This window comes from Scaptodrosophila lebanonensis, unplaced genomic scaffold (genome assembly GCF_003285725.1).
Source record: "Scaptodrosophila lebanonensis strain 11010-0011.00,11010-0021.00 unplaced genomic scaffold, SlebRS2 tig00000080-arrow-pilon, whole genome shotgun sequence".
NCBI classification, from domain to species: Eukaryota; Metazoa; Arthropoda; class Insecta; order Diptera; family Drosophilidae; genus Scaptodrosophila; species Scaptodrosophila lebanonensis.
In genome coordinates, this window is record NW_022060561.1 from 4,838,390 (window position 1) to 4,859,995 (window position 21,606).

General features: G+C 44.5%; 4 protein-coding genes across 5 annotated transcripts; 2 read left to right on the plus strand and 2 right to left on the minus strand.

Annotated features, from left to right (window-relative positions):
* The first annotated feature begins 252 nt into the window (after positions 1 to 252).
* Positions 253 to 3,062, plus strand: LOC115625672 (putative mediator of RNA polymerase II transcription subunit 26). Its single transcript, XM_030520808.1, has 3 exons — positions 253 to 824; positions 1,864 to 2,082; positions 2,138 to 3,062. The coding sequence occupies exons 1-3, from the start codon at positions 673 to 675 to the stop codon at positions 2,796 to 2,798; spliced, it is 1,032 nt and encodes a 343-aa protein (XP_030376668.1). The 5' UTR covers positions 253 to 672; the 3' UTR covers positions 2,799 to 3,062.
* Positions 3,063 to 3,174: 112 nt separating this feature from the next.
* On the minus strand, positions 3,175 to 11,390 carry LOC115625671 (tiggrin). Its single transcript, XM_030520807.1, has 5 exons — positions 11,202 to 11,390; positions 10,058 to 10,368; positions 6,873 to 9,991; positions 3,563 to 6,805; positions 3,175 to 3,501 (listed from the first exon to the last, which is right to left on the minus strand). Exons 2-5 carry the CDS (start codon positions 10,362 to 10,364, stop codon positions 3,433 to 3,435), a joined length of 6,738 nt encoding a protein of 2,245 aa, XP_030376667.1. The 5' UTR covers positions 10,365 to 10,368; positions 11,202 to 11,390; the 3' UTR covers positions 3,175 to 3,432.
* A 3,446-nt stretch (positions 11,391 to 14,836) lies between these two features.
* LOC115625925 (protein adenylyltransferase Fic) lies at positions 14,837 to 16,873 on the plus strand. The gene is made up of 3 exons (XM_030521162.1): positions 14,837 to 15,920; positions 15,987 to 16,190; positions 16,255 to 16,873. Exons 1-3 carry the CDS (start codon positions 14,956 to 14,958, stop codon positions 16,643 to 16,645), a joined length of 1,560 nt encoding a protein of 519 aa, XP_030377022.1. The 5' UTR covers positions 14,837 to 14,955; the 3' UTR covers positions 16,646 to 16,873.
* On the minus strand, positions 16,705 to 21,088 carry LOC115625924 (peroxisomal acyl-coenzyme A oxidase 3). Of its 2 annotated transcripts, XM_030521161.1 has the most exons (8): positions 20,956 to 21,088; positions 19,876 to 20,038; positions 19,487 to 19,624; positions 18,926 to 19,416; positions 18,121 to 18,869; positions 17,453 to 17,607; positions 17,100 to 17,387; positions 16,705 to 17,038 (listed from the first exon to the last, which is right to left on the minus strand). In XM_030521161.1, the coding sequence occupies exons 1-8, from the start codon at positions 20,976 to 20,978 to the stop codon at positions 16,928 to 16,930; spliced, it is 2,118 nt and encodes a 705-aa protein (XP_030377021.1). In that variant the 5' UTR covers positions 20,979 to 21,088; the 3' UTR covers positions 16,705 to 16,927. The 2 variants fall into 2 exon arrangements, with proteins under 2 accessions (XP_030377021.1, XP_030377019.1); XM_030521159.1 differs by lacking the exon at positions 20,956 to 21,088 and having other exon boundaries at positions 19,876 to 20,140.
* Between the last annotated feature and the right edge of the window lie 518 nt (positions 21,089 to 21,606).

Sequence of the window (21,606 nt, forward strand, 5' to 3'; positions counted from 1 at the left end):
CAAGCAAAAGTTAAACCAAATGAGTATTGCTGGCAAACAGCTGACTGTCAAAAGCAACCGAACCCCGCTTCGTCCGTCTTCAATACATACACGCACACATACACATATGTACGCAGACAAATACAACGGGACTACCTTGCGTATCTGTCGCTTTTGGTCGGTCGCTAAGTTTCAACTGTTTAGTTTATACACCATGCGGTGCGTCACCAAGTGACGTCGCATTGTGCTACGAGCATGCAAAACAGTTACGCGTGTGCTTATGCGATTGAGAATCGGTGTGCGTTTGTGTGCTTGCCTCGGTGTGAAGTTGAAATTGAAAAGCATTTAACTGTCGAAAAAATGAACCTTGACCCGAACCAAGGCAACGCGCATTTGCAAAAAAAAACTCACTAGTAACCAGAGAAAGGGGCAATGCAAGGCAAGGCAAGGAAGGCAGACAGGCAGTCAGCTATGAAGCTTTGAAGCCATAAAGCCCGCACGACGCCAACAGTCAATTAGAACTATTGCAGTAACAGCAACAACAACAACAATAGCTTGAACTATGACACAAGGAATTTTACGCGCATAAAACCTAATGTCGGGTAATTTGTAGGAAAAGCAAGGAGACAACGGTAACAAAGCAACAGGAATAAAGAAACTGTGGCCTACTTTGCGGCATTGTGGCAATAGAGCATGGGTTCATGCCTCGGCGGCTGTGTGTCGTCGTCGTCGTCGTCGCCATCTTCGTCAAAGGAGTCCTACTCGTCCACATCCCCAGCCAGCTCCACACACCGTACATTTGCAGCAGCAGCTGCCGCGGCAGCCTCCAACAGCTGGCTCCTTTGGTAAGTTGGGACCACAGCTACGCCCTTGCCCCCTAACCCACACACACACACACCGACTTACTGTTAATTAAAATTTAATTTTGTTGACTCTGCGAACGCGCGTCTAGTGTGTGTGCTCCACTCTATTCAATTTAAGCCACAAAAGTACGAATACGCTTTTGCAAATCCAATAAGTAACGCTATAAAGAGGGTTGTCGAGGGGCGACTGCTGAGTTTGCAATCAATAAAATGTTAATAGGCAGATGCCAACGGGCCGGGAACGACGGTGGTGTGCATGCCACTTATTAGGAAGCCTACCCGCTTGCTAATTAGCGCAAATTCGCGGCGCTCCATAATACGGCTAACCAAAGAGCAATTAGCACGGGTTGTAGGCTACTTGCAAAGATTTTTTTTATTCCTTCTTAGCTCGAATTATTACCATTTGTTGTATAGTATAGAACTAGCTTAGATATCAAGCTATCCCAGCTGTGCTACTACTCTGAAACCTAACAAAAAAAAGCCTTCAAATTGTGTTCTTATTCGGAATTTTCCTCTTTACTTTCCCGCTTCATGCAACCTTAATCATTCAAAATAACTGTTACAAATCTCCACAATATATGTTTATTTTATTTACAAGAATTTAAAACTTTTGCAATGGAATAGCTCGGTCGGTAGCCAAAACAACGACCATGCAAAAAGAGATTCTTAATAATTTGAAATACTTGTACAACCCATGTTCAACATTTAAAAAAATCTATAAACTATTCTTGAAAATAGAAGTTACTTGGATTGCAACCCTCGGGTTATTCATTGGGGTTTCGACTAAATTGCATGGGTAGACATGAGTTACCACCCAGACAAGCAACGCATAAAGGTCGACAGCCCTAAAGTATGCAACGCTTGAGTGCGTGCTACCGCAAACAAAGACTGCATGGGCTTCGCATTGTGTCTGTACGTTTGTTTGTGTGGAAGAGTGTGCGCTATTGGGGATTGCTGCTTGGTTTTAAAGAAAAGGCAAACGGGAACATAATAAACAAACACTTGCATTGCTCACTTTTAGGCGTCATCCACAAGCCTCACGTTCAGCATGCGCAACAGATGAACAAGACGCCGAGCTCATATCGAATGCCAGCGAGCGTTGTCGTCATCGCGGTCTTGTCTACCGCATACTGAAGTTCAAGCGAAAGAAAAGGTGCCCGCAATTTATAGACAAGTACTGGGACCAGCAGCAGCAGCAGCAACAGCAATCTCCCAGCTACGCCAAGTTGCAGAACGAGAGGTAAGCAAAGGGGAATGAAAACCCGATGTGTTGAACTACCACTTGAGCTTTGCAGCACCAATGCGGACATACAACTGCAGAATCTCGACGTTTTTAAATTGCTCAATACAACAACACCCAACAAGGAGACGGAACTGCAGAGCTACACACGCATCGCCAGCTCAAGGGCCAGCTCCTCGCTAGATCTGGAGTGGGAGCATGAGTATGCACAGCTGCGGCAACAGCAGCAATACCCACAGCAACAGCAGCTGACAATGCACACCCCACCGCCGATGGTTAACCCACAGCAACACTATACTTCCCTGGACCAACTGACGACGACGGCCTCGCTGAATGCCAGCCAAGTCCGTCTGGCGACACGACAACAACGCGCGGGAATTCAGCGACAAGGCTACTTTGCACGCACTTCCTGCGGCTCCTCTACACAAAACTCCTGGTCGCACATATCGACGCCCGAATCACTGGAATGGGACATAGATGCCGAGCAAGAGCAGCAGCGACAGCTGCGGCTGGAAGATGACAATCTAGACGACGAGACCTTGAAATTGCTGCACCAAATAGAGCAGCTGAAGAACCATGTGCTACAAGAGACCGGGGACGGGCTAAGCACAAGTGCGGGCCTGGCAGCCGAGGAGCTCAGTGAGGGCTTGCAGCTTCGAGCTACGCATTTTGGTGTTGGAAGTGCTGCGACGGAGCTGGAGGCCCATATAAGTTGATTCCCGCAACGCCTTACAGGCGTAGGCGTGTATATAATTAGAAAGCCCGACGAAGTCACAATACAAATCATGATCACTATGAGTTATGCAATTAAGTGCCTAGTGTTAAACCAAAGTACTCGATTCCCTTTCACAACACCCACTAATGGTGCTATTTCCAGCCAAAGTCCCCTATTCTAATCCCTGCTTGACATGATCAAAAAACAACGCATATCGCCACATACCGTCAGTTGTAAAATATAGAGCCACAGGCACCCTTTATACATGGATATTTATGAACACGAACTATACATAGTCCTATTGTTACGTTTAAAACTATTCACGCAAGCAACGTACAGTTGCGATATAACATTTAGATGGTTGAATGAAAAGCTAATTATTTTTCAGAGTTTATTATGCAAAAAGAACAAATAAAGTACGTCCTTATAAAGAAAAAGAGTATTACATACAGATGTATGGATATTTAGTAGTAGCGGTACAAATGTGACCTTTAGTGGGGGCCTAACCCCAAAACTCTTGTTTAAGACTAAACTACAAAATAAAAAGACGTTTTATAAAAAAGTAACCAATTTGTTTGTTTCGTTTTCGTTGACTTGAGGAAGTCTTAACCAATATGGCAGTTTGTTTTAATGTTTTAACCCGTGAAATAGTCTTTGAATTTTCCCCACGTTGACTTGGGTTCCTCGCTGGTCTGTACCTCAACCTGTTTAAAAAAAAAAACAATTAGTTGTTGTACTGACTTTTTAACAACCACTCCTACTCACCGTTGCTTGTGTTACAGCTCGCAATGGTTGCTGCCGGGAGCTGCTCAGTCCAGAACCGTAGCGCCGATCGCTCAGGTCCTCGACTTGTTTCTGGCCAAGAAATACATCCTCTTCTACCTGCTGTTGTTGACCACCATTCCAGTCTGTTTCTTCCACCTGAACTTGCTGTCCACCGTCCTCATCCTCAACTTGCACCAATTGCCCATTCCAACCCAGTTCTACTTGTTGCTGCTGGCCAAAGTCCTCGACGTCCGACGGAGGCTTGTGGTGATCCACAGACCTCGTCAACGAACCTGTGCCCCACTTGTCAAAGCCACTGCCAACACTAGCACTAGCACTAGACGCAGTGCCGATGGGTGTGGCGCTGGCCGCGGCAGATGCGGTGCCTACGGGCACTGTGAATTGGTACTCTTTTTTGCGATACACAAAACCTCCATCGGCACCAGCACCACCATTGCTAGGGTATTGAGGTACCGCTGTGGGATATGGGAAGGGTGCGGGAGTAGATCTGATGGGCGCAGGCACTGGCAGAGGTTTCTTGGTTTCACCTTCTAGTCCCGGCTCATCCTCGTCAAAGGTTTCTTCATATGCATTTGGCGGCTGGTCACCGCGGTCCTTGGAGAATATGGGCTTGGGCACAAAAGTAGCATTAGTGCTTCCGTTGTCCACTATCTGTCCACCACTGCCGCCGGTGTTTAGATCAATGAGTCCTTGGGACAGCAGGTACAAGGTGCGACGCCACTCAAGCAATTGCTGGCCCGACAAGCCAGACTTACGCTGCAATATCTGACTGCGGGCAGCCTCATTTCGCTCCCAGCTCTGTATCTCTTGTATGGGACTCGTTTTCTTATGTATGACATAGGTGAGGTAACGCAGCTCATTATCTCTAAATTCCTGGAGCTCAATCAACGACATTTGGTAGTACTGTGCCAAATCAATAATCCTCTGGAACTCCCGCAGCTGCCAAGCCTTAAGATCGTACACAGATATGCCGTATTTAAGGGCAAACTCGTTAAGCAGAACATCTTGGCGCTGCCATTCCTTCAGGTTTCGGAGAGTAAAGTTCTGGTTGCGGATGAACTCATAGAGACGATCGCGCTCCAGCTTCTGCCAGGGCTGCAGCTGGTTCAGGGTAAGCTCCTGGAAGAGACCCTCTCGTTGCATAGTGTCTATAGCAATGCGCTGGTAGGGCGCCAACTTGTCCAAACTCACACGGTAGAGATTGGAAAGAATCTTCTGGTAGGCATTGTCATTGGAAATAAACTCGAGAAGTTCATCCCTCGTAATGGTTATGGTAGAAGCTATTGTGCGCAGGCGCGCACGCTCCTCTTCTTGCCAACGATTATTAAGCTGTGAATCAGAGCCGCCTTCGATAATTAAGCCCAAGTCAGCTAAACGACGCAGCTCTTGGCGTATAAACAATGTCAGCTCCTCCACTGTAATGCGGTAGGTTAAGGCTAGACGCTGCAACGCCATTTTGTTGCCTAGTAAAAGCTCTTCCAATACCACACGCGTGGTGCCCGGATGCTGGACAGCAGTAAGGTAGATGCGTTCCTTTTCCAACGTTTTCCACTCCACCCTATTGCCTGGAGATATTTTTCGTTGATCGAGCAGCTCCTTTAACTCGCGTCTGTACCAGGCCTGCAGCTCTTCAATTGTCACATTGTATTGGCGTATCAATTCCGCCAGATGCTTTTGGTCGTTAAGCAGCTTTAGTTCCAGTTCTTCAATAGTCCACTTTTGCTGATTGCGCAGCTGCTGATTGATCAGATCCTTGACGTATTGCTTCTCCCGCAGCTGCCACTCCTCTACTGTTATCGTACCGGTTATGAGACCTTCATCAACCAGCTTTTTAGCTGATTGATTAAGCCATACAATGACTTCTTCCACGGTGATATTATATTGACGTGCCAATTGTTCGAAAGCAGGGCGATTTTCAACGAGATATATCTCGAACTCCTGCCAAGTCATAGGCCTTACCAGTGCTTTGCCTCTCAACTGTGAAATTGCTTGCTGCTTCCAACGTTGTTCGTTATTGCTAATGCTATTGATAACACTGCCAGAGCCAGCATTGTCCTGACGCCAGACCTTTATAATCTCTTCATAGGTTACATTGTCTTCGGGACGTTCAATGACTCCAATTAGCGACAGACGCGCGGCCTCCTTTTGGACCCACTTCTCAACCTCCTCAACAGTTATGTGATACTCTTGGGCAATGGTGGATAAGCGTTCCTTATCGCGCTTAAGGAAATTCAAAAATTCATTATAAGTAGCACCGTTTTGTTGTTGCTGCAGCCAGACATTGAACTCTTTGCGCATCTCAGTCTGCCAATTAGTTAGCTCCTCCACATGGACCAGTCCCGAGTTCTTCAGTCGCGCCAGCTCATCCCGCATCCATTGTTCAATCTGTTCCACGCTCACGTGATAGGTTTGCGAAAGACCTCGTAGATGGGCGCGATCTTGTTGCAGCTGTTGTTCGAATTCTTTGTAGCTGAGATCCTGTTGCTGCTTTAGCAACAATTCGATCAGACGCTGCTGCTCAATGGCCTGCCATTTAGTGAGGTTTTCCACTTTAATTTGGCCAGTGGTCTTCAGGTTGACCAGTTGTTGACGCAACCACTCCTCAATCTCCACAACACTGAGCGAGTACTGTTGGGCCAGTTGTTCAAGGCGCTTGCGCTCCTGTTGCAGCTCGATTTCGAACTCTACGTAGCTTAAATGGTTCTGCTGTTGCAACAGCTTTTGCAGACGCTCCACCTCACCCTTCTGCCAGGTGGTCAATGCCTGCAGCTGCGTTTCGGTGTCGCCACGCAGACGCTTCAATTCCGTTATCATCCATTGCTCAATCTGCTCAACACTGATGCGATATTGATCGGCAAGCTGGTTCAAATGGACGCGATCTTCCCTCAGCTTTTGCTCGTACTCTGAGGTCGACAAGCCATTATTGTATTGTGCTATTAGTTGCTTTATGTAGTCTCTCTCCACCAGCTGCCAGGTCTGTAGCTTCTCAATTTCAAACTGACCCTGCTTCCGCAAATCCTCGATAACCTTCTTAATGTAGGCTTCAATATCCACTACGCTCACGTGATACTGATCAGCCAGGTTGACCAGGAACAAGCGATCCCGTTGCACCTTCTCTTCAAACTCCTCCACGGTAATGCTCGATTGTTGCTGCAGCAAGGACAAAATACGCTGCTGCTCCGCCTTCTGCCACATAGTCAGTTGCTCTATGTCCAGCTTGCCCTGTTGGATGAATGTGAAGGTATTTGTAAAGAAATTTGATGCCTCATCTGCTTAAATTTGAGCTTACCTGCTTCTTCAACCTCTCGATTTCAGACTGAACCCAGCGTTCAATTTCCTCCACGGAAGTGTGATGTTGGAAGGCAATGGTCTGCATATGTTCGCGATCATTGCGAAGTGCAGCCTCGAATTCCTCCACGCTCCACTGTTTGTTCTGTTTGACCAGAGCCTCCAGACGCTCGCGCTCTGCCAGCTGCCAGGTGGTTAGATTATCTATCTGCAGCTGACCCTCATCGCGAAGACGTGCCAGCTCCTGCTTCATCCACTTTTCAATCTCCTCCACCTGCACGCTATACTGACGCGCCATTTTCTCCAGTAGCTCCCGATCCTGACGCAGTCGCTCCTCCAGCTGTTCTGTAGACTTGTACTGCTGTTGCGCGAGCTGGTTGAGGTACATGCGTTCCACCTCCTGCCAGTTGGTCAGCTTCTCGTATGGCTTCAGCAAACCCATGCTCACAAATCGCTGCTCTTCGTGCTTAACGAACTGTTCGATTTCCTCAATTTGAACATTGTGCTGCATGGCTAGATGCTGAAGACGTGCGCGATCTTCCAGCAGCCATTTATGGAACTCCTCAACTGTGAAATCGCGTTCCTGTACCATATTTGTCAAATTTCCACGCCACTCAAGCTGCCAGTCCTTCAACTTCTGCATTTCTATGACGCCATCGGCTTGGAGTTTAGCAATCTGCTGTTTAATCCATTCCTCGATCTCCTCAACACGCACCTGGTGCTGCTGTGCGAGACTATAAAGGTGCACCTGATCCTTCTTAATGCGTGCCTCCAGCTCTTCGATGGACAGATTGTTCTTGTTAATTAGATCGAGCAGACGCTGACGTTCGATCTTCTGCCAGTTGTTCAGTTGTTCCTCCATGTGGAGCTGGCCTTCGCGCTGTAGACGCTCGCCCTCAGACTTAATCCAGTGTTCGATTTCATGAACTTGCACGTTGTATTGCTTCGAGAGTTCCTGCAAGTGACGACGATCTGCCAGCACTTTCTTCTCAAAGTCTTCGATGCTGTACTTATTTTGCTGCACGATTCTCATAATCTCATTGCGTTCAGCTTGCTGCCAGTCCTTGAGGGCCTCAGCCTTGATTAGACCCTCACTCTGAAGTCGGAGGAGCTCCTTCTTCAGCCAGTCCTGTATATCCTCCACGCGTATCTGGTAGGTGTTAGCCAACTCGTAGAAGTGTGTCTGATCGTTCTTGATCTTTTGCTCCAATTGCTCGACAGTCAGAGAACTCTGCTGTACAATGTGTTGTAAGCGTTCACGTTCCCGCTGCTGCCACAAGGCCAATTCCTTCTCCACTTCTTTGAGCAGACCTTCCGACTGGAATTTCTTCATCTCGCTCTTTATCCAGTCCTCTATCTCTGTAACCTGCACCTTATATGTGCGAGCCAGCTGTTCAAGTCGTGCGCGATCGTTAACAATGCGCGTCTGGAACTCTTCCAGCGTCAGCTCGTTCTTGCTTACAATGTTCTTGAGATGCTCTCGTTCGCGCAGCTGCCATTCCTTAATGTTTGATTCCAGCGCTTGTTGACCCTCCCGCTGCAGTCGCTGTAACTCCGTGCGCTGCCATTTCTCGAGCTCTTCAATCGTCACGTGATATTTCGAAGCCAAGCCCTGAAGGTAGTTGCGGTCGCGCGCCATTTGCTGCTCCAAATCGGTCACAGAGCCCTGATGTTGCCGAAGTATAGACTCGAGGCGTGTTCGTTCCGAACGCTGCCACTCTGTAATGCGGGACATCTGCTCGGTTTGCTCCCTAATTAGACCGCTAATACGCGCCACTTCCTCCTTGAGCCACTTTTCCATATCTTGCACATTACCCTGATATTTGACTGACAAATCCCTGAGCTTCTGCTGGTCCGTCTGTATCGAGTTCTGCAGCATGGCGATTGTTTCATTGTGCTGGCGGATAAGTTCATTCAAACGCTGCTGTTCCTCGTTAGAAACCAACGAGGCTGATCCGGGCAGGGGAACTGGCGCGGGCCTGGCTGGTGCCATTGAATTATTGATGTTATTGAAGTACACATAAATCCTTTGCAATTCCTCGCGCTGCCAATTCTGTAGCTCCGCAGGTGTAATCCTATACTGCTGCGCCAACTGATTCAGCTTGAGGCTATTCTCACGCTGCCAACGCTCAAAGTCGTGAACGCTGAGACTATTCTGGTGTATTAGCCAGTCCAGACGACCACGTTCCAGGCGCTGCCAAGCATTGGCCCCGCTGCTTTGTGTCTGGTACTGCCGCAAAAGTTGCTGGTATCGTTCGAGTTCCCGGCGATGGAACTGCTCAATGGCTTCCACGCTGGTATGATGACGCAACGCCATGGCGCTGAGACGGTCCTCCTGTTGCCGCTGCCAGGCTTCCAGGCGCTGTGGCGAGGTGGCTCCTTGATTCAAGAACCAGAACAGATGCTCGCGCTCCTCGCGTTCCCAGTTGTTGCCGCTTGGCCCCGTCGACTGCCCGAATGGCTGGGAGCTATCAAAGACAAGTTTGCCGTCGACCCAACGTTGCTGGCTTTGTGAACCGGCAACAGAGTTGGTACCATCGGCATTCCTATTGATTGTTTTATTCACACGCGTTATAACCACTTGAGATGTGGGTGCGTTGATTTCAGTGTTTGCGCCTCTCAGGCCATCTATAGTAACCACCGGCCTGTAGCCAACCACACTGGGCTCCCAATTGTACACGGTATTCTTGCGGGTGATGGTCGTGGTGCTGGGACCCTGGGCGTAGAAGCCGCTGTTAAGGGCGGCACCCGTGTTGGCACCGCCTATGACCAAACTGCTATAGCTGGGCGTAATCTTGGTAGCCTCAGTACAGTTTCTGTGCACCATGTAGGTCTTGCCATTCACGACCTTGATCTCGGTGGGGTAGGCATAGTTTTTGACCTCGTCATACTTGCTCAGATCGAGGGGCTGACCGTGGTCACTGATGTCCAGGGTATGCTGTACACTGGACGTATATTGATCTAGAACCTCGGCTGCTTTGGACTCAAAAAAGTTGGGCTGAGCAATGGTTGTGTAGCTGATCGCACCGCGATTCATGTCACTGACCAGTTGCTGAGTAATCTGTCGGCTTAACGCGTTCAACTCGCTGGAACTCTTGCCAGTCAGCTGGAGTATGTTAGCTAGAAGAGAGAGATGTGAATAATGAATTAAATGATTCCGTACGGAGTTTCTTAACTGGCACTTACAACTCCAGGAGGTTCCAATGCCGAAACTATTGATACCACGCGATAATTGATTAAATTCCTGCTTCAGTCGATTGGCAAACTCCACAACCTCGACCGAATGGCTCCGTAGCTGTGCGCCGCCATAACCAGCGGAACTGGAGCCCAGGGATGATGATGAGGAGGACGAGGAACTGTAGCCAGAACTGTAGCTAGCCTGGCTCTGATAGCCGTTCGTATAGCCCGCCAAGCCGCCCCGTTGATAGGCGCTGAAGGCCCAGCTGCTTGTGAGCGCCAAGAGCAGCACACAGCAGACGCCGAATGCTCTCATTTGTCTATTACGGATTAGATAGAAAGAAACTGTGTCATTCATAAATCGATTTTGTAAATACAACGGCATGTACTTGTAAGTAATACAAATTGTAAGTAATCATCATTCTTTGATTGTATGTGTGTGTGTGTGTGTGTCAATTTTTTCGGTGCTCGGTGCAGATAAGCGCGCAACTTAAATCTAGTTCAGACAACGCGACGTATTATCGCCGGATCGGGTCAGCAAAGGTTCCTCCAGCCTGCCGCCGATAATTCAAATACCAATACCACTGGTTTGCTCAACTTTAGGCTACCAGCCCGCTTTATGGTGTCATTGTCGAGTTGTGTTTCTTCTTTTCCTTCTTTTTTTTTTTGGCACCCAATTATTATTTTTAAAAATTATTTCATCTATATATGTATGTACTCGTACGTGTATGTGCTCCATCCGGTGCGCAACGGCCTGCTATTGATAATTCATAGTCTTTAGACTTTACAAAATATATTTATAAATACAAGTATGTGTGCTCGTAAGTGGATTTATATGGCCGCAATATGTGCCCGGTATGTTGTATGTTGTTCGAGCAGCATTGGCCCATAAATCAACACCTGGAATCTACACATCGTTCAATTAGGTCACATATTCCTGGCCGCTTCTCCAAAATTAGTTGCAAGTAGCAGCTTCGGAACGAGCTGCGACATTCATGCTGATCATCAACTAATTTAGATGCTGACAACGTCCGTCTCTCTGTTGCAGTCTATTTTTGACTTGCATGCGGACAGTTTCAGCGATATTCACATTTACGCCTAAGCTACGAATATCAGCCATTCATGCTATATATTTTCGAATAATCTTACTCACTTTCACTTGAATGGACTGCAAACGCAGCCGCGCACTTGTATTCGTGCAAACACAGTTCCAAATAGAAAAGAGTTCACTGTGCGGTCACAGGATAACCCGAATGACACGAATTCACTTTTACAAAAGCACCGTCACTTCCACTTCCACTTCCAATTCAAATTCCAAATCCACTTCCACTCGCTTAAATCGTAGCGCCTCGTCGCGCGACCAAACAGCAACTGACAACTGAGTGCCGAACGTTGCGCATTTATTCGAATCATCCAGCTTCCGCCGTCTTATGTCACTGCGCAACAAAAACAAAACGCGAGTTCCCAACATTATTAACTCACACTCGAAACATAAACAAATTTTTGTATTTGAATAAGAGTTGTGGATTCTTGGCCATTCTGTTTCAGTAAGCTTTTATAATAAAGTTTCTCCTAAGTCCGATGATAGCTACATTTTATAGTAAACTAGTCGGTTAGTCTACGGACGAACTGATTTCCTAAAAGTTTTATTAAAAATATTTAAAATTTTTTGCCTGCACTACCTGAGAGAGAAGTGTATTTTTTAATTTTCGTATTTTATTATTTTCAGCCCAATAGAAACACTTTTTACGATTCAAAGGCCTTAACAATTTCAAATCTGTTCAACACATACGATTAAATAAAATTTCATTATATTTTCATCTATTTATGCAAACTAAAATATATCTTCAGCAGTAAGCAATTTTTTTTTAAATAATTAATCACTGATGGTTTTAAATCGTGAAAAAAGCAATTCAAAAATGCGATTCAAATAAGGCCTCTTTTCTTTTAACATAATTATGCAAGTATTAATTGCTTATTTATTTATTTCATCGACAAACAAAGCTGTTGATGTAAAAAAAGAAAGAAGAAAAAAAATCAATAGAGAACTTCAGCTAAATAACTAAAGAAAGAAATTGCTTATGTAGGTGGAATTGTTTTAAAACCATAAACTGCTATCATATTTCAAAAATTACTATTTAGCTGCAATTCGTTTTTTAAAACACAGCTAATTGCATCTTAAACGTGTAAAAATTCAGTTAAATTTTCCTTAGAATCTAAAAAGGCTGGTATTTCTCAAAATTCAAAAAGAGATATTTCCCATTTTCGATTATTTTTTTTAAAGAAAACTCTCCTTAAATTTATAGAAAATGAAAGAAACGCTATTCTTTATTAAAAGTGAAATAATTTTTTTCGAGTGCAGCTAGAAAAACGGTTTGCAGCATTTGAAAAATTTGTTGCCTAGTGTAGAGTATATTCTACGAAACATCTTATTCAGAGAGCTGAATAGGGGACAGATGAGAAATGTTTGCCGGTTCGACTGCTGTTATCAGCATCGATGAGGAAAACATTTTAATCGTGGTCGTGTTTTTTGGAAAATACGCCAAAATATTGTTATTCAAGACACAGCCTTGAGCGGCGACGTCACAGGTAAAGCGTTATGCCGGTTTTGCGACTTATATTATAATGACTTCATAGCAGAATTTGTTGATCGACTGCCGTGATTCACAACTGCTTCGGTTTTGTTTGCAGCTTCTGGCAATAGATCAACAAAAAACAGAATACGACTCGCCGATTTGTATTTCAATGCGTGATCTCATGCGTTGCAGCAGAGCTTGTTACATGACTGGGTCGAGTGTAGAGAACATGTCATACCGACTATACGCGTGGGGGTCAATGCAGCGCCCGCAGTCAGTCTCCGGGTGATTCAAAACAATCAGAGGAACTGCAATGTGCGAGTGCAAACGCCTCTAAATCTTCACCTAAGCTATAGCCGCAGATATATATGTATAGTCGCCTTCGAGCTTATATAAATTATTCGACGAAAGAGAAACCAAACTAAAAATCCGCAATTCCCAGTTTTGTACGTCGAAGGAAGAAGTATACAAAGAAAAGCTTTGAGTGCAAGCCAAGAAAACCCACACTTCAAATTTCTAAAGTTCCCAACTCAATTTTAATACCCGGTACCCTAGCACTAGAAAGGCACAATCCATGTTAAAGGTACAAATATGGTACAATATGTCGAGATAAATCGATATAGAGATGTCTGCATGAGTTTTTATAGTTCCCCTATTATACTCGTAGTATTATTAATATTGGTTGATCATATCATTGCCAAAGAAAATATCGGTAAAAAAAAACCAAATATTTAGTTGCATATTAGATATTGTTGCGAAATTTTTGTGTATTATAGTGAGAGAGACACTGTTATCATTATACTACTATTTATATTATATGATGGCCTTAGAAACAATCGGTTCATCGAGCTGGCACGATTTTAACTTTGTACTCTTCATTTCATTATTATATTTCTATAAAAGAGAATTTCAAAAAGCATTTATTATTGAAACAATTCTGTCTTCAAAATTCGAAAATTCTTTAATATATTTATTTCTTTAATATCATTTAAGTTTGGTAATGAATTATATTGAGTTAGAATTCGATAAACAAACATATTCTACATTTCATTCAAAAGCTATTCTGCGCTCACAATTGTAAAACATTCCTATATTCACATTTATTCTTAAATTTTGAAATTAAGCGGTGGTGGTTTCGTAAAATTTAAATGAAGCCTACAATTTCTAGTTTCAGGATAATTAGTTCTTAATATATCACATTTTTACATTTTAAAACGCTTCTACTTAGTTTGGTTTATAATTCATGAATACATGTATATTATAATTATAATCATATCACTATTCTGGGCCCATACTATTATCATACTTTTATAAAGAAGTTTGATGTTCCAACCATTATTGTGATCCTTTTAAGGTTTTTAAATTTTTCAATGATTACACAATTTATTAAATCTTTACAATGCTAAGAAGAATTATGTTGATATAAGTTTTGAAAAACTATTTCTAATGAAGCCATTATACAAACATAGGTATATGCGCAAAAAAATAAACCAAGACTCTGCAATAATATCGGTAAATGTGAAATGACCTTTTTAAGGCATAAAATCAAAATAATTTTGTCATTTTAATCCAAATTGGTAGCCAAAAACCTGCACAGCTGGGGAAAAACGTGCATCCTATTTGTGGCTTTTACTCTTGAAATTAGAACCAAAAATTAGCATGCAACCACAGAAATGTTGGCATTAAGCTTGCGCGTATTTAGATTGTTAACGCAAAAGAAATTCAAGTGTTTTTCGTCATAAATCATTCATTGACTACCTATGTATGTTTGGCAAGCTGTGAGAAATTGTTTGTTGTGACAGACAACACAATAGATGTTGTGGAATCCAGGGGGGAATTATAAATACCCTGACCGGGGGACAAGAAATAAGTGTGTTACTCATAAGCAGCGTAGTTTCTTGGAAATTCGTACGTTCATTCGGTGCTACAGTTCGGACACACGAAAAATATTGCAAAACAGACATTGAATTAATTACTGAATGAATTGATTACCAGCCGGTTTGCATGAAGCTCGATTCTAAAACAATCTATGACTAAGTATTGATTCTAATATCAGTCCATGCCACCTAGCGTTTATGTATGCAAGCTAAGAAAAGTGCCAGCTGGTGTAAAAATGTGAAACTAAAGCTTGGGCAACTTGGCAGCACTGCCAGTTTTTGCCAAGTACTTGGTTACACTGCCCCTAGCATAAGCACAAATAAATACGTGGTAGACGACTGACTGATTGGCTGGTCATTGGGACTTGTGTGAAAATGTGTCTTTTGTGTAACGTGTTCAAAATTAATGTGAAACATAAACTGTCGTAGAGCTCGAGCTCAAACAACCACAACAATGGGCATTGTGGGCAAAGACAAAACGCCGACCACGCTTGACAACTGCTCTGACGAGTGCTCCGTCTCCGGCCCAACACCGCCCACTAACACAAACAAAGTATATCCCCGCAAGCGAAGTGCTGGAATAGAGCGAAAGAGTTTCCGAATCACACTGTCCTACAGATTTGCACTATTCATGATTCTGGGCAGTTTCGTGGCCTACGTTTTCCATACAGTAACACACAGCCAAATGGGCGTGGGTGGCTGGCTTGGAGGTGTGTGGCGCCTGCGCCAGATGTATCGTCTGCCGACGGCCCACTATTTGCAGACGCGGGATGAGTTTGCGGTTTACTCGGTGGAGGAGTTGAACGCCTTCAAGGAGTACTACGACAAGAGTGTTAGTGACAGTGTTGGCACAAGCTACACGGAAGCGGAGCAGACGAACATTAAGGAGGCGTTGGGTGCCCTGCGTCTGGCTCAGGAAATGCATTTGGCGAACAAGGACGAGAAGGCGCTACGTCTTTTCGAACATGCACTAGCACTGGCGCCAAAGCACCCAGAGATATTGTTACGATACGGCGAGTTCCTCGAGCACAAACAGCGCAACATAGTGTTGGCCGATCAGTATTACTTCCAAGCGCTTACCATTAATCCTAGCAACTCAGAAGCTTTGGCCAATCATCAGCGCACAGCAGGCGTTGTGCAGTCGCTGGACGAGCGCCGCTTGGCCTCTTTGGATGCAAAACGAGACGCCCTCTCCGCCATACACGAGGCCAATTCTGCACTGCGTCGGGCCAAAAAAGAGGCTTATTTTCAGCACATCTACCATTCTGTGGGCATCGAGGGGAACACCATGACGCTGGCCCAGACACGTTCCATACTCGAGACGCGCACAGCCATCGATGGCAAGTCAATAGACGAGCACAACGAAATTTTGGGCATGGATCTGGCCATGAAGTATATCAATGCCAGTCTGGTGCAGAAGTAAGTCGATATATAATGCTATGTAATTGGGGAAAACCCTCTATAAATGCCATTTTTGCCCCACAGAATGGAGGTGACTCTGAAAGACATTTTAGAGATACATCGACGCGTGCTCGGCCACGTGGATCCCATTGAGGGCGGCGAATTTCGTCGCAATCAGGTGTATGTGGGTGGGCATGTGCCGCCTGGGCCTGGCGACCTGGCATTGCTAATGCAACGCTTCGAACGCTGGATAAACTCGGAGCAAAGCATGTCCCTGCATCCTGTCAAGTAAGCCTGTAGTTTGGTGTCTCCAACTGCGTTTTGTACATTGTTCGCCATTGTTCTTCAATAGCTATGCCGCCTTGGCCCACTACAAGCTTGTCCACATCCACCCGTTCATCGATGGGAACGGACGCACCTCCCGCCTCCTCATGAACACGCTGCTCATGCGCGCTGGCTACCCGCCGGTCATCATTCCCAAACAGCAGAGAAGCAAATACTATCACTTTCTCAAGCTGGCCAATGAGGGCGACATCAGACCCTTTGTCCGCTTCATTGCCGACTGCACGGAGAAGACATTGGATCTGTATTTGTGGGCCACTAGCGATCTGCCGCAGCAAATACCGATGCTCGTGCAGACGGAGGGAGGCGAGCTAACTAAGCTGGAACAATACGCGCACACAATGCCCCCAGAGTTCTACGAGTCCGGTTCCGGGTCGGGATCAGAGGCCTCACCTCCCTGACACTCGACGCACAGAACGGCCTTCTGGTCGTCGCAATCGCTTAGTAAAATTCTTCTGTATCTACTGTGTTTTAGTTTATATTTTGATAGATCGATATCGTATGTACATAACTTATTTAGCAACATCCACGCCGTTTTTTGACTGTGATCGTACGTAAGATTAAAACCTAACCAAATGTATAACAATGATTTTCTATGAGTGTAGTAAATAGTGATAATAATGCACAAATCACCCGTGTTTAAGCATTTAAGTAAAGGGAATAACGCCTACAAATACTCTGGTTCACAACTTGGCGCGTTTTAAATAATCTTTGTATGTGACTTCGCGCCACCAATCCGGACGCTCGTAAACGCCAGGCGTGGACACAATGGTGCGCTGTAAATGCTGGTACACCTAAAACAGGAAATCAAAGGCATTAGCACGGACGTTACACACAACACCTTCCTCCACTCACATTGCCGTCGCTCATGCCCAGTGGCGAGTTGAGTATGAAATCTGTGGGCGCAATGGCATCCACCAGCGCTATGGACTGATCCTTCAGCACAGGCAGTAGCTCCAGTATGCCCCGCTGGTAGAGCTCGATGTGCGCGTTGTTGCGGAAATAGCCACCTTGGTAGAAAAGTGCCGAGTACTTTGCCACCAAATTCGCACCGTAAAAGGCCAACACTTTCACCAGAATATCCTTCTCAGCGGAAGCCGGCAGCTCGGTGACAAATCTGTGGAACACATAGTACATGGTGTGCTGGAAAGTAAAGAATAGAAGTGTTACTCGAAATCAGCAATGGTGGGTACTGGATGCTCGCCCACCTCTGCGTAGATGATGGATAGTTTTTGTGCGGCAAACACTTGAATGTTGTTACGCGTTTCGAAAGCATCTCGGCCAGCTTTGCGAAGCTCCTCGAAACGTTCGACTGTCTTATCCAACTGCCAGGCGGTCAACCAGTTAAGAGCTTTTAGAATATCTACAATAAAATAATAAAGCCAGAACAAGTTTAGTTTGCTGCGAGGCCGAAAGCTTATATAACCAATACACCTATTAATTACATGCATTTTAATGATTACATTAAAAACACAGCCCTTCTCCGCGCTTCTAATTAATTCTTTTTTAAAACAAATGTTACAATCAATTTATTTTTGAAAAAACGGATCATTTTTTCATTTTTCAAACACGGCCCCTCTCCGCACTTCTCACACCAAGCAATTAACTGAAGTCAATAATTCAATGCAAAATCGTTGCAATTAATACTTTTTTAAATAAATAAATTTAAACCCGCCCTCTGCGCTTCTCACATTAAGTACTTAACTGAAGTCAATAATTTAACGCAAAATCGTTGCAATTAACTATGTTTCAAAAAAAATAAATTGAAAAACCGCCCTCCTCTGCGCTTCTCACACCAAGTACTTAAACGCAGACCCTTTATGCACCAAAAGCTGCCTTTCAGAACAGACAGATGGACTGATGGAATTCTACTTACTGTTCACATCCAGGGCCTCCAGCACGCTACGCTCATTAGCCTGAGCCTTTAGCAGAAGATTGGCGTCCTTCAGGAACGCCACAGTGCCCAAAGGCGAGACATCTTGGAAGTCTGCGTTGCTGCGACGCAACCCGACCAACCAGTTGGAGGCCTGCTGTATCAGAGTATTGTTCTCGCCCTCGTAAGTGCAATTGGCATCGTTGTCGTTGCGCAAATCGCCCAGACCGCTTGCCCTGAGATAGCCATGACCACCACAGGCCTCGCGGCACTCCTGAATGCCATCCCGGGCCGCCCAGGTGCAGGCTGGCTTGAGAGCCGACGAAATGGCGTGAATTTCCATGCCCATCTTCGAAGTGTCCTCGCCCATGAACCCCTTCATAGTCATGTTTGTGTTCTCGATGCCAATCCACAGTGTAACGACGCGCATCGCGATCGTGGTGGCCAAATAGGGCAGCAGCCGGTATTGCTGCGATTGATACTCAATGACGGGCCACTCCTCCGCCTTGTCGTTCGGAGCGAACTGGCGGCGACTAACCGAATAGCGCGTAGCTATGCTGATCGCCTTGTTGAGGGCCACGTACGTGATGGCGCAAATATTGACACGTCCGGCAGACAAGGCGCCCAATGAAGCTCCCAAGCGCTTGCGATTGTCCTTAATGGGACTGCTGTAATTGCCGTGCTCGTCAATGTCGCCAGTCTTGGACAACAAGTTCGCCTTCGGAATGCGATAGCGATCGAACATTACAAAGCTAGAGAAAAAGGAGATTCATATTTAATGGAATTATAAAATCAATTGCCCTCTTACCCATTATCAATGCCATTGAGGCCAATTTTCTCGCCGAGATCACCGACTGTGACGCCCGGGAAGGGCAACAGCGTGCGCTCATCGCGAATAGGCACCAGGAACATGTTCAAGCCCTGATGCTTATCATCCGGCACATAGAGCTGCGCATAAACAATGGCATGTGTGCAGGTCTTGCCCAAGTTTCCCACCCAACACTTGGCCGCTTCAAAGTCCGGCGTATGGATAATAAACTCCTGCGTCTTCACATCGTAAGTCGCGCGTGTCCGCATGCCCAGCGCGTTGGTGCCATGTGAGATTTCGGTCAACGCGTAGGCGCCCAGTATGCGATTATCTGCTATCTTGGCCACATACTTGCCCAAGCGTCCAGTGCCATTGGACACCAAAGTGCTGGGAAACATGCCATTCGAGAGAGAAAACTTGACCGAGGCGCTGAAGTCATAGCTGAAGATGGCCTGTCCAAATGCCAGCAGCAAATGTGGCGTGGAGAGGTACTAAAAGAAATTAAATTATTAATGCGAGTATGAACATATATGCAAGTAGTATATGTATTTGTAAACCCACCTCGTTGACGCCGAAAAAGTTCTGCTCCCAGAGCAAATGGTGCCTCTTATTGGCCAACTGACGTGTTCGCTCCAAACTGGGCACCTCCGGCTCTCTCTGAAAATCGGGGTGCTGTTCCATCCATTGCCAGACCTTGTGCTGGAGGGAGGAGGAGACGTTGTAAATAGCTCTTTATTGATTACATTCTAAGAAGACACTCCAGAAGATAAGGCGGTTTCGCGAGTCTAAGTCGCCGCAAACTGATAAAAAGGGGCGATAATGATTTCGTCGGCTATGCAAACATTGACCTTTAAACCCAATACTTGACCATTTATTTGTTTCACTTACATTTCAATGTGTACAAGTATATGTATGTGTAATTTGCATTTAATTGTGGCAATTACGCTTACCTTCAGCCGGATGTGGTCGGCTCCCTCGAGCACAATGTTGAGGCGCTTGTAACAGAAGCTTGCTTTCTTTCTATATTCGTCCAACGGGCCGCTGCGAAAATCGGGAAAGATCAGCTTGTCCTCCAATATGTTCTCCTTCTGTTGGCCATGCTCCAGCTCCTCGCTGTTGTTGTTATAAGAATTAATAACTTCATTGAGAATTTCGGACAAGTGGTCCCCGCTCTGTTTAGCCATCGCAGAAACGATGCGAGTACTAATCGAGTGTGCAAGTGTACTCACTAGAGATGGGAGTTCTCACTAAGTCACGTACACGCTTCTCAGTGTATTTTGAATTTCCTTTTCTCACAGTGGAAAATACAAACTTGAAACTTCTCAATGTAAAATAATTATATTTGAGAATATATTTGAAAAAATTAATTAAAATGATTTGCAAGTCATCTCCAGCGGTTGGTTTTCAACTTAATTAATGCAGAAAACCAATTACACTGCTCGGCACAATTATTTTGACAAGAAAAAAATCATACATTTATGTCAATAACCGTTATTGGTTTAAGATATCAAAGGAAACTTTTTTTCTCAAATACATATTGGTATTACAAGCTTAAAAATAATTCAAAGGAGATATTTTTATGAGAGCTTTCAAAATATAAATTAAGCTACATACATGCACCTAGTTCTGTTTTTACACGTTCTGTTTTTGCACGACCTTTTTTAACACAGTTTTGACTTAACACGATTTGAACATTACAAATTTGTATATATGCTTACACGACTTTATTGCATTTAGCACGATTCATTTTGCATATGATCAAAGTCTTCTACACGGTTTCAATTTATCAGGACTTTTTTAGGAACCAATCTACCGTGTAAAAACAGAATAAGGTGTAGTATAACATTAAATTTTAAAACAAAAACCCCACGATATTTGTAGTAACAAGTTTCAAACACACAGACAAACTATAATAGTTGTAAAATAAAATTTGTTCTGTACTTTGAACCAGTCCGGAAACAGAATTCAGTCACGTATTCCCCCACACACATTTTACTTTACATATAGTATGTATTTATTTATACACTCACTTTTTAATGTTGAGTACAACCATATTGTCAATCCGTTAACTGGCAATGTTACGCTCGAACTGTTCGGTTGTTACCAAAAACTTTTCTTTTAATAGGCCGGTCATTAGGTGATAAGCCAAATTTAACGCTTATCCGCAATTTGCTTTTATGGTTATTGATCAACTAGTGGCGAGAGTGGTCAGCGCCAGCTCTTATACTTGTATTTCTGTGACAGTCGTGTAGGCCCAGTCGTCTACTCGATTTGTTCAGATAAGCGTCAAGATAAGGATGTACATATATTCAGTATTTATTATTGGTATTTGTGTTCAAGGGAAAGTTTCGTAAAATAGTATTTTTAGGGTTTTTCCGAAACAGTCATTGAGTGAGATTAAAGAGAGAAACACATTGATTTGGATTCGTTTATTTTAGCTTATACACTTAGTTAACATGCACTGCAGTTTGCATTTGAAATAGATTCCATATAGTTACTGATTATCATGTTCTTAGCTTTATATTGTATAATATGCGCAGCAAACTTCGTACTCTAAAAATGTGATATAATAGGTTTTGCAATTTTAAAATTATTTTAATAGGCTAAAAATTTCTTTTGTTCTTCAGTTTTGCCATAATTTAAACTAATTAGGTAACATGTAGTCATTGGTTAGATAGATC

Coding starts and splice junctions, on each gene's coding strand:
- LOC115625924 (XM_030521159.1), bottom strand. CDS start 20,109: ATGGCTAAACAGAGCGGGGACCACTTGTCCGAAATTCTCAATGAAGTT. Junction 17,608..18,120: donor GGAGGCCCTGGATGTGAACA/GTAAGTAGAATT, acceptor ATTTTATTGTAG/ATATTCTAAAAGCTCTTAAC. Junction 17,039..17,099: donor TGGGCATGAGCGACGGCAAT/GTGAGTGGAGGA, acceptor TTCCTGTTTTAG/GTGTACCAGCATTTACAGCG.
- LOC115625925 (XM_030521162.1), top strand. CDS start 14,956: ATGGGCATTGTGGGCAAAGACAAAACGCCGACCACGCTTGACAACTGC. Junction 15,921..15,986: donor AATGCCAGTCTGGTGCAGAA/GTAAGTCGATAT, acceptor TTTGCCCCACAG/AATGGAGGTGACTCTGAAAG. Junction 16,191..16,254: donor ATGTCCCTGCATCCTGTCAA/GTAAGCCTGTAG, acceptor GTTCTTCAATAG/CTATGCCGCCTTGGCCCACT.
- LOC115625671 (XM_030520807.1), bottom strand. CDS start 10,364: ATGAGAGCATTCGGCGTCTGCTGTGTGCTGCTCTTGGCGCTCACAAGC. Junction 6,806..6,872: donor TCGAGAGGTTGAAGAAGCAG/GTAAGCTCAAAT, acceptor TTCATCCAACAG/GGCAAGCTGGACATAGAGCA. Junction 3,502..3,562: donor GAGCTGTAACACAAGCAACG/GTGAGTAGGAGT, acceptor TTTTTTAAACAG/GTTGAGGTACAGACCAGCGA.
- LOC115625672 (XM_030520808.1), top strand. CDS start 673: ATGGGTTCATGCCTCGGCGGCTGTGTGTCGTCGTCGTCGTCGTCGCCA. Junction 825..1,863: donor TCCAACAGCTGGCTCCTTTG/GTAAGTTGGGAC, acceptor GCTCACTTTTAG/GCGTCATCCACAAGCCTCAC. Junction 2,083..2,137: donor GCCAAGTTGCAGAACGAGAG/GTAAGCAAAGGG, acceptor TGAGCTTTGCAG/CACCAATGCGGACATACAAC.